We start from the raw sequence: 12267 nt of genomic DNA on the forward strand, positions 1-12267 counted from the left end.
CAATGTACTCTACTTATACTAATATTTCAGTCAGTCCTTCTCGTAATATCCCTATTTATCACTACTAGTATTCCTCCATCCTATTTACTCTGTCTTGTAAAAATAACCTACCTTTATTCAGACTTCCTTTTCAAACTCACTTTGAGTGCAAAGCTTCTCTCAAAATATTATCTCCCTTTCTATGTAATCTTCAAGTGTTCCATTCCTGCATAAGTTGTCTCCTTTTCTCCCGGCTTCACTACTTCCCGCCCCTCCTGTACCACCATTAGTTATCTCCCTTTATATACTTACAGAGAGATACACCGTCCCAGCTCCATCACTTCTCGCCCCTCCTGTACCACCATTAGTTATCTCCCTTTATATACTTACAGAGTGATACACTGTCCCGGCTCCATCACTTCTCGCCCCCTCCTGTACTACCACCACTAGTTATCTCCCTTTATATACTTACAGAAAGATACACTGTCCCGGCTCCACCACTACCGGCCCCTCCTGTACCACCGAAAGCCTGAAATTCTCCGTCCCAGAACTGTATCCGTTTATAGTACACGGCCAGCCTTCCACCACCGCCAGATCCCCGGGAAGATACACCATTAGCTCCTTTGACCTGTTGATAAATTCTAGTTTTGTGGTTTGTCTTCTACTCAGAACAATCTTTTTCATTTATGTTCATATTCCAAATTATGGGACAATCACATCAGGTGGAAATTTAAAATTTCCATTTTCCTGAGATTGAACTTATTTTGTGCAAAAGGAAATACTTTAATAGTTTGACTTATACTATATTTTGTGTGTTGATACCTGGATAGATCCAGAGCCCTCTAAATGATCGGTGGTAATCATGATACTGCCTCCACTGCCTGATGGCACAGACGATGTACCAACTTTTCCGTTAGCCTGGATTATACCTTCAATCCATGTACTCTTAGTCGCCACCAAGTTCAAAATTCCACCACCTGTAAAAAATACTTCCATGATTATATCACTATGTTACAGATAAGTCTGGTGTTAATGTAAACCAATTTTTTTGTGCCTACTAAATTTCACGATTCCATTTCAAAACAAGTTCTTAAAGATTAACATTCACAGATTTAAAAACTAAATGAAATTAATCGCGATGGTGAATATTTGCGGATTCAAAAACTGAATGGAAATTCCTATCAATATAAATGATGAAGATATTACTTTGCAGAGATTAACTTTTGCAAATACTTAGATTGCGAAGTTCATAAACGTAAATCGCATACAACAGAATTTTTTTTGTCAACAGTATTGTTATTAACATTAATACAGTTCTTATAAAATTGCTTTAAGAAAACCAGCAACAATGAAGAATTATAAACAATAATACGAACACTATACTTTATCCCCAGTACTTACCACGACCGTATGTTGTCGTAGCTGCATTAGATCCACTACCAAATGACCTAGGTTCTAAATAGGATCCATAGATCTGACCAGGGTAGTAGCCTGAAACAGTCAATCAGAGGTCTGTCATATAGATAAGCCAATCAGAAGTCTGTCTTATAGATCAGCCAATCAGAAGTCTGTCATATAGATCAGCCAATCAGAAGTCTGTCATATAGATCAGCCAATCATACCACTATGTGATTTACATCTATATTACATAATGAATTACAATGCCACTCAACAGAACTCTATGAAGTATATACAATCTACTGTAAGTCTAAAAGCCCAATATCTCTATGATACAGACTATCATTGTGTAGTGAACCGTTTACCTGTTGTAGACGCCGCTCCACCACGACCTCCATAACCACCTCCAGCAGGAGACGTTCCCATACCATCTCCTTGTCTCAAACCAAGACCCTCGGCGGATATCAAGCCGTTCTTGTCAACTTTCAAAATGTTGGTCTCCAAATAAAGATTCTTGGCATTAACAACACCATCACCCTCCACCAGGAATTGACCGACCCGACCTTGTCTCTTCACCTAAAGTAGAAAGTACAAAACAATACCTAACAGTCCTCTTTATCCTTAGCAAGGAAACTCATCATAGAAAGCTAGTTTTATTATGAAAATTCAAGGCAATTTGTCTAAATGAAGAAATGAAAAGCTCAATCATCTTTCTCAATGAAAAGCTTAGTTTCAATCAAAATGTCAAAATGAATTTGATCAACTCCATTCAAGAGTTATCTTACAAGTTATTAGACTTAAACTGACTGATTTGGTAACTATAAAATTAATTCAATATGATAACAATCACATGTAATATTTCAATATTTAATAGTATTACTAATATGATAAGGTTTTACTGCCGTTCTATCATAAGATTGCACGATTGTGTTACAGTACTAGTGTATCGACTCACTGTAGTAGATTATATCGCTACATGGTACAGGTGAAGTGTCTATGTAACACGCATTGTGATTGGCTGAAGTGTGTATATAAAGAAACGTTACACAATGCAACCTATTTGTGCAATCGGGACGTTGTAAGTACGTCGAAACAATTACAAATGTTCATAGATAAACATCTGAAAAATTAATATTTGTAAAATAGAAGTATTACGCTGTAAAAATAAATAACGCTGATATATAGAATTCGCGCTGTAATATACATGACTGTTGGGTGGTTTTTTTCCGTAGTACACCTAGCACATGTGACGAACTTGACTGACAGAGTTTCCTGAAATAGCTGTTGTAAATATATAAATAAGATGATTGAAAAAAAAAATCAAACATGGAAAGAGATAACACACAATCAGGTTATACTAGCTGTAGAAGAATACATAATATTGATTTTTAAAAAACATGATAATACTGGTACCGTTAATGAATAAATATGAAGGTCAAGAAGAAATTATCTGCTAAAACAACTGTTCAGTTTCATAATTATGGTAAGGTATATATAAAATGTCAATTTAACTCTGAATTTGAACTTTATACTGAATAAAAAAGTGTGGAAGTACTAAAAATCGTCGATCGCCAAGCTGCCAACGCGTGCATATTATAAGTTACCGGTAAGTTACATGTGTGTTTGCACATGTGTAACGATACGTTACTATTTTAATCTCGCCAAAATTAGAAGCGGTTCAACCGATCACAGCCAAAATTAGAAGCAGTCCTCAACCGATCATATGTCGACATGTCAAAGCCACGAACCGATCTAAAAGTACGCGAAAGGGTAGTGAAAATGTACAATGATGGCATGGGGTGTACTATGGAAATATATCTAAAGCGGCCGACGTTTGTAAATCCACCTGTCGGAAACATCGCAAAGTTGTGCGAGGAACAGCATGGTTCTCTGCTTCCACGTGTTCGGTCTATCATGACACCAACAAAGGTCAGTGAAGAAGTTGTTAAATTCGTCGAATATCGGAAGAAAATGAGACCAAGCATGGCAGGCTAAAAAAAAACAGCTTTACTGTGCACACACGTTTTTCTCTTCTATTTTTAGATCAACTCAGCCAATCACAATGCGTGTTACATAGGCACTTCACCTGTAACATGTAGCGATGTAATCTACTACAGTGAGTCGATACACTAGTACTGTAACACAATCGTGCAATCTTATGATAGAACGGCAGTAAGATAGAATGCTCATTTGAAATGCATTTCAACTTTCTACCAACTTTATAACTAAATTCCTCTTTCTACCGAGTTTATAACTAGTTTAAAGAAACCTTACCACTAAGTTCCAAGAGTCATTCTCATCATCAGTTGTATCTGTAAGATCCAGAACGGCACTTTTCTGTACAGTTACGTTGGAAAACCTCAAGTTACGCTCGGCCGAATCCTCAAACGATACTGTAGCTCCTTATAAAACGAAAAAAGTATTTCATGAATAGTTGAAAAGTTCTTTTTACAGCATACCAGAATGTGTATGTAAAATGCACCAAATAGTCATTTTATGTTAATCTTAACATGCCACTAAAATACATATATTAGTACATGATGTCAGTTATATACACTGTACACATTCAGTGTGTACAGAAAATTCACATACTATAGCAGTAATCATGTTTCAACGGTATTCATGTTTTTAGTGCATTTTACACAAGCAACTTTGAGCTAAAATATGATTGTACTAACACATGTTTTGAAAGTCTCAGATGCAGTGATATTTGTGAATGCACCACTTTATCACTGTTCTAGAATGTTCAAAATAAACTGTACCTGAAGCCACTAGAAGGTTGGCTTTGTCGCCGACTACAGTACCCCAGATCTTCACTGTGTTACTGTTAAGGTAGGAAGAGGAACAAGCTGAGGAACTGATGCCCTGGGATACCTCGTTCAGGGACTCGCGGAACTCTACAGTGGCATCGGGCAGGATCCAGGTGGCATTCTTATACAGGAACAGAAGATAGGTCATATTGGCCTTACGGTGCTGGGTTGTCTCCATCAGCTCCAGGGTGTGGGTTGGGGGAATATGTAAATGACCCGTGTCATCTCCTACGACCTTTAATGACTTAATTGTGGTCCTGTTACCTATTGTTGTCAGGTGTGCACCTCCGTATATCTCAACAGTCGTGAAATCATACACAAAGTCGTCTGAAGGTGGGTAGAGGAACGCTATGGCACCTGGAACACACAAGGTCTAGCTTTTATTAACACTGTTTTTATCTTAGCCATGACAAATTAAGATGACTTATTTAATCATTAGCTATCAAAATGAAAGTCATGATCAATTAAGATTTCCAGCTCCCAAATGCTGAAATTTAAAACAGGTCTAAATGCTATACTTACCTGTATTGATGTAGGTGTTGAAGTGAGAATCCTCTGCAGTGGTTCCTGTTGGCTCTGTTACCTGTAAAAATTAACAAGACAATGCCTAAAAAAAGAACATTTAACATTTTTTTCAATTTGCACCATCACTTAAGTCTTTAAATGCGTTAATTCAAAGTGCCCTAAGTATACAAATGTCAACATTTAAGGATGAAAGGTTATTCCATTTGTTTAACTTTTTTAAATTTTGAAATACCGTCATTAGAATTAAGTACTTAGATAATCAACTAAACAGTGACTTACTGTCGGTTTTTGACATTTATTATCAACTCTGAGATTACGAGACTGATCTCCCTCAAAGTAGATCATTCCAGGACCACCCGGCTCATAACCAGCCCCACCTAAAGATGAGAAAAGAATTCAAAGGTAAAATAGTCTTCATTCTATTTCAAGTCTGTTAATATCAGTCAGCATATAAAATGTATATTACTGATTATTACATTTAGGGTCAAAGAAGAAATATCAACAGGATTTTCCAGATGACACGGGATTCAATCTAATGTAGGTCTGTTGGATACGAATTACTTCAAATGGTAAATATGGGACAAGGAAGTAATTCCAACCGTGTGGACAAAACAAAATTGTCAAATTTTCGAGGCAATCTTCCCTTTTATCAAGACATACAAAGCGAACATGATTACATAATAGGATACGAACAGTAATGCGGGACAAAGTAGACAAATATTAAATCTATCACTAATACAGTTTGTTTCAGTTATTTTGTACACAAAATCTGCACATTCATTTCAATGCTTAAATGCCTGGTAGCTCATATTTTTGAAATACACTATAGCTATCGAAGCCTACAGAAGATATCAATGCTTGAACTACTAATATTTTGTGATTATACCTTTTGCTGTGACCAGGCCACTGGTGTATATGCCACTCTTGAACTTGACGTAAACCCTGCCACCAGCACCACCCCCACTGCCACTGGTGTGACCATCACCACCATTAACGGTCATCTGTCCGTACATGTCCAGTGTTTTACAGGTAACAGAGATGGAGCCACCACTGCCACCGCCACTATAGGAACCCTAGTAATGTACAAATATCTAGATCATGTTAAACTGTACATACAATACAAAACATTATAAGGTGATACCCTAGCACACATGTAGCGAATATGCACATTTAACTAAAAGATTCACTAGACACACAAAACCATATTTATTGGTCATTTTTGTGAAAAGATCAGCTTTACAATCATCTTTGTACTCTGACCAGCTGTAACATGTATCTTACTAGAGTTGAAGTAAAACGTACCGTGCGGTCGTCACCGTTGGATTTGATCAGGCCAGTACTATTCATGGCGAAGATCTGTGTACATTGGACTAACAACCGTCCTCCCCCACGACCTCCCTTGTAACTGCCAGAGTCTCCTCCTCCACTGCCCCAGGTTCCCGTAGTATAGATAGTACCGTAGGAGTCAGCGGCCGAGGTGTGGGTAGATTTACCTCCCCTTCCACCATAACTTCCTCCACTTCCTCTACTGGAAGAGGACTTTCCAGCACCTACAAAACAAGATCAACAGAAATAAAATGCAGTATGAAAAAAAGACTTTCCAGCATTTAGAAATAAGATGAACTTGAAGCCACAACTTTATTAAGTTAATGTTTTGATGGATGGATACAAAGGTAACAAATCATTAAAATCCAAAGCATAATAAAAGGTTTTTTTCCTCTTCTGACTTAAATGTAAAATTACATCAACATGATACATCAAAGGGAAATTTTCCAACTAGTCAAGTTCATTCAAAAGTTAAAAGCCCTCGGTCTATATTGGTTAACTACAAAACCAAAGTTTGTTTGGATTTTGTATGAAGTTGTTTGTTTACCTGGTCCCTGTTGTGACTTGTAGCCTCCTCCAGAAATGTCCACAGTTCCTGACACAATCATGTCCGTAGCAGTAACCTGTAGCGACCCCACCTGAAGAGTTCCATCCACAATGACAGTCTGGTAGTTGATATTACTGTTGGGGTTTCCTTCTAGTGGGTTGTCTGGTTCCAGCTTATAGTCCACTTCCAGTCGACCTCCACTTTCCACATCTATGGTGTTACCGTTAAACACGACATCAGTTGGGAAGTAGGCATGTCCGTTGGATTGTACAGTGAAGTATGTGACGTCTACAGACTGGGTAGGCTTACAGTAAAAGTTACCGTCTATCTCTACTGATGATATGTGTAGATTTGTGTCCCCCAGGTACATGTTACTGCTGGACTTTGTCCTTAACACATTGGCTGTGATGTTAGACAGGCTATTGAATGGACCACTAGGATGTGAGGAATCCACGTCTAGTTTAAACCTCGCACTATTTCCAATGACCAAGTTTAGGGACATGGATGTCTTACCAACCATTTGAATGGTATTGTAGACATCAATGATACCATTATCTTCGACAGTATTGCATATAAAGTTTGATGTTTCGTCTGCTTTAAATTTCATGTCCCCTGTAGTTCCAACTTGTAAATAATCCCAGCCACTGGTCAGAGAATCTACATACGTCCTCATCTGTCCTGCGTATAGTTTACCGCTCACATACAAATTAGTGAAGGCAAGTGTAGATGGACCTGTCCACAATTTTGATGACTGAACTGTAGAATCAAGGGTAAACACACCAGTTTCTCCGATGTAAAGTTCATGGGCATTAGCAGCCAATACCCCCCTCATAACGATTGGTGTTTTGGAGGTAAAAGTACCGTCGATGAAGGCATCTGACAGTAACCAATCACTTGTAGCTGGTGTGAATTCCATGTTACCAGCAGATCCAACCCATAGTGTGTCGATACCCGGAGTTGTGTCAAGGATATCTCCGTCCATTGTCCCATTCACGAACAGGTAGCGGGCTCTCACAAGACTGTGGTTGGTACTCACCTGAAACAAATATAAAATATCTACTGTATCAATAAGGAAAGCTTTATCCATGTGGTGAACAATGGAAATTATTATTAAAGTTATTTTGGCGGGAATGATATTTTCATGATTTGGTGGGTCATTGCTATGATGGCGAAAATTTGATCAATAGAATATTGAGAAATGTTTGGATTATATATACCCTGAGGTCCAGATAAAAAAAATTTCTGTATTGCTGAAATTTAATTTTTTCTCGGTTTTAGCTAAAATCATGGAAATTTTAACTAGATAACTAACAGGCTATTACTACTAACAGTACTATTATAAGGATTCTTTCTCACTTTGATGAAAACAAATAAAGTACTATTAGCAACAATATCTATGGATATACCTAATCTACACATTACAATTCAGTTTCCACGTGTTCTGAAGAAAGACAAGACTCCCTACTAGCAATATCATATTGTCAAAGGATAGAAACAGCGTGCTTCTGACAGACATGTAATTATTACACGATTTTGAAAAATATGGAGAAATGGCACTTAAATTCCAATTCAGAAAGCCATACAAATATTTTCAACTGAAGAAGAAATTATTGTTGAGATCTTACCTGAGCTCCACTAACGATCTTGGGGAGGGAGTCTTTGTTGAGTTGGAGGTTTCCTGTCGGTTGTATAATCACAAGTTCAATTCTCTCATCTGTTCTGTTAAAGGACTTAAACTCAACAACATTACCCACAAACATTTCACCCGATACTTCTAAAGCATTGGTAAGAACAGGTCCATCAGCCGTAAAATAGAACTTCCCCTTTGATCCAACAGCAAGTGATCCGATACCGTTTCTGAAATTAATTGTACCGGCATCAAACTCTCCATTGATGGTGACCACGTCACATTCCAGTATGATTGTGGTACCGTTAGGCCATGTGATCTTTCCGCCACTGACAGTAAACTCTTCACAAACCTGTCTTATAGACAGAGACTTCAACAAGTTTAGCTCTCCCAGCACCTGTATCTTCTTTCCCAGGTACATGTCGTAAGAGGCAGGTTCAAATGTTGCGTTTCCTGCTGTGCCGACGTAGAACTCTTTTAAACCAGTCATGTTGACAATTCCAGCTGAGAAGTTACCGTACGACTGGAACTTTGGTGTACTAAGGAGAAAGTCATTGTTACCAACAACAACCATTGATGCATCTGTGTCAATTTTAAGTAAACTCACATCGATGTCCTGACTTTCTAACGAGAAGTTTCCTGTAATGGTTATCTCTGCTGAGGTGTCATACTCCAAGGTGCCTCTTACAAAAACCCACTTTGGGATTGTAACAGCGTTCCCGGCGGGCAGTCTAAGGGTGGCACCTGTTGATATGTACATATTGGCAGACAAATCCGCAGCCAGAGTCAGGGTCCTCGTAGTGTTTAAATGCACAACACCATACTCATCCCCTGTCACCTCCATTGTCATATCCGTGTCCAGCACGAGATGACCGCCATTGACAAGGACAATCTCATCTAACTCTGCACTTGTGCCAGTGACCCATGCAGCTCCCCCTAATAAACACAACATCAGGAATGTAAAAGGTTTCACTCTATTAAACTAGAGTAACTAGTTAGTAATGGGATGAGGAACTAGAACCATGCATTACCATAAAAAACTAATGCTACAACAGTGCTACAGAATACAATGCTACAACAGACATTACTACAACAGACAATGATACAGCAGACAATGCTACAACAGACTATATATACTATACCTGATGTCACCACATCAAACTCCAAACAGTCGGCGTCCATCTTGACCATTGGGTCTTTGCCTCGATTGTCGATGGTCAGCCTAGCAATACCGTTCCCTGTTTGTCCAGCAAACACTGTACCAGGTCCACCAGAACCAGCTATCAAAGATAACAATATAATTTATAAAACATATTTAGATTATTCTCCTTTTAATTCAAACTAAATAAAAAAGATTAAATGCACCTAAAGTACAGTAACACAAGCTTAAAGTAATAATGAACCTCTGAAAATCACTTGGTTATAAGCATATTTTGTTATATTACAAGACATGTGTATCTGATAGGAACTTTGACTGGGAAAGAAAATTTCGATGTTATAACCATGAATTGCTTGTAAGTGTGTTCCTTATCTAAGGATATTGAACAGGACAGTATTTCATATCAGAGATAATAAAAGTGATCTTAGTACGGTATTAAAAGACTTTAATTACATGATTAGAAAAACATCACTACATAGTTTCTTGTCCTATAGCAAAAATATTATAAAGTTTGGCGTGTTTAATGCTAACTAATCACAAACTTATATAAGATAGCAAAAATGTTTGCGACACAACACAATTTCTGTTTTATATACTAAGCATTATCTTTCCAAAATTTATACTTCGTCACATCATCAGATCTTCCAAAAAACAACCATATAATTGTTTCATTTTGTACCATATTAACTTGAACGATCATCCTCTCAGTAGAAATGTATAAACATTGTTACATGAACACAAATGCCAAAAACAAAGACTAAAACAAGAATGAAGTTACATTCAGAAATCAATAAATATCATACATTATTTACTGTGTTGTAGTTATTGTCTGGCAAATAGTAACAGTAATTTAGTGCAGGAATAGATTAACTTACCGTCGGTGTTGCTTGTACAGAAATCGGGTGGTAAATTGTATTCTGAAAAAATAGAGAAGCAACTTTATATCACTGGTTTAGAATTTAGATGTTGTTTAGTGTTTACTTGATCATGAGTTAAACTTTTCTTACAAGATAAAATTAATATTGATATTTAAAAACAATTTCGTTTTTTTCATAAGTTATGTTTTGTTCAGTTTTTTCATTCCTACAATGTATAGATGAATGATAATTATAAAATCAATGATCATGTTTACTATTAAATCTTTGTCACTTGTGTATCTAATTTTACTCATCCACTCCCTTACTCGCACATGGCACTTTCACATTTTCTAAGATTTGTACCGTAATAATAAATTATTCCTACAAAGTCAATACACATTCATTCAATGTAAGTGTATTTAAAAAAAAAAAATTTTTTTATTAAAACAATGAAAAATTACTATAAGTAATATTATCTTTTGCTGCTTATTGCTGAACCTAGTAATCGATTATCTATATGTAATCAATTGTCTTGAGTTGGAAGGGTTAATATCAGATCGATAACAAATTTATCATTGTGACATCAAATCAAAAGCTGGGTTAACTTTAATAGATAGTTATAAAACCATGTGAATCAACAAGTCTTCAAATTAACTGAGTATGTACATGAATATACATATTGGGAGCTCTGAAACATCTATCTAGTCTTCCATTACAGATTTCTATATTTCTAACTATAACCATACACTTTATTTATTGTGGTACATCAATTTTGAAACAAGTTACATAACCCATACAAATGTTTTTTATGGTTTGGATGTAAATGTGGAGAGGTTTTGGAATGGGAAGACACAGGAGTGCCCAGAACAAATCCACATGATTGGGCATGTGAGTCACTGACCCCTGACCTTTTCACGTCTGTGCCATAGATCGATATTCTGGCAGTGAACTCCCGAAAGGTAAGTGGCTTAATCCTGATCTATAATCACCATATTTCTAATTAAATAACTTATACCTCCTCAAAAATATTGCAACAGAAACTGTTGACAATTTCATTCTGTTCGAATAAAAATGCTATCAGGAAAAACAATATGGGAGAAATCATAGAATTACTGTCGATCAAAATAATTAGGAGTAATGTCATTCATGAGATATCATATATCAAACATTCCTAAAAAGACTTCAGCACTATCTTTAGCAGCGGTGGCATATTATCAATTCATCCACCTGCATTCTTGGATAGTTGTGTGTGGAATAATTAATACTGACATAATGTTCATTTGGATTGATTGTTAGAAAATTTTGTTTTCAGATATTCAACACTGAATGCTTCTTGTATGCAAGTGCGAGGTACTTGCTATATAGTAACTCCTATCTACTGAAATAAAAGTGATTCTGCAAATCAAATATAGTTCTCCATTCTTTTATATATATATATAAGTTTGAAGAATCATATTTTGAGCTTATGCAAGTGAATCCTAACTTGCAGGTGCACAATGGCATTTCATTATTATTAGAATTGGCTATCAGCTTTCTACCAAATCATCAATTGAAAATATTCAAACCAAATATCATAGTTAGTACTTAAAGTGAACAGTCGGGCAAGGATGGCGTAAGTCGGTAAAAATGGTGTGAATGTATCCAGTATAATTTCTTATGAAATGGAAAAATAAAATCTCTCATCAAAATCTGTCTGCGTACGAAGAAATTAATTTAAAGTATGGAAATTCTAAAACGTCCTCCCGGCTCACTATGTCCGTGGTTACATTTCCACGCAGCCTCGCTTTCAATGCTTTCAACTTTTCTTTACTTTAATGGTCAGAACTGGGAAACTAAGCAGAACTTGACCGTCGTATTAATAAGTGAGAACTTTTGGAAGACCAATGAACGCATTTATACTAGTTTTCTTTGCCCGACTATTCACTTTAAAATTGTTTTGTTATGTGTAGATATTTATAGTTTATCACAGACTATCATTTTCATTTATAAGAGAGCTAAGAACTGAAATATGTAATGTTTATGATAGCATAAATATATAG

At 36.5% G+C, this 12267-nt stretch overlaps 1 protein-coding gene across 2 annotated transcripts in view; it reads right to left on the bottom strand.

Moving 5' to 3' along the window:
• Positions 1–12267, bottom strand: part of LOC138304713 (uncharacterized) — a 141320-nt gene that overhangs the window by 104650 nt on the left and 24403 nt on the right. For both annotated transcript variants that reach the window (XM_069244951.1, XM_069244950.1), the window contains exons 5-18: positions 10247–10288; positions 9355–9492; positions 8211–9148; positions 6586–7621; positions 6015–6262; positions 5599–5785; positions 4992–5089; positions 4710–4770; positions 4140–4544; positions 3652–3779; positions 1743–1953; positions 1381–1470; positions 802–956; positions 452–607 (exon numbers count right to left, since the gene is read on the bottom strand). In XM_069244951.1, the coding sequence (XP_069101052.1) occupies positions 452–607; positions 802–956; positions 1381–1470; positions 1743–1953; positions 3652–3779; positions 4140–4544; positions 4710–4770; positions 4992–5089; positions 5599–5785; positions 6015–6262; positions 6586–7621; positions 8211–9148; positions 9355–9492; positions 10247–10288 (3893 nt within the window). The remainder of the gene's footprint in view (positions 1–451; positions 608–801; positions 957–1380; positions 1471–1742; positions 1954–3651; positions 3780–4139; positions 4545–4709; positions 4771–4991; positions 5090–5598; positions 5786–6014; positions 6263–6585; positions 7622–8210; positions 9149–9354; positions 9493–10246; positions 10289–12267) is intronic.

Source organism: Argopecten irradians, chromosome 12 (assembly GCF_041381155.1).
Source record: "Argopecten irradians isolate NY chromosome 12, Ai_NY, whole genome shotgun sequence".
NCBI classification, from domain to species: Eukaryota; Metazoa; Mollusca; class Bivalvia; order Pectinida; family Pectinidae; genus Argopecten; species Argopecten irradians.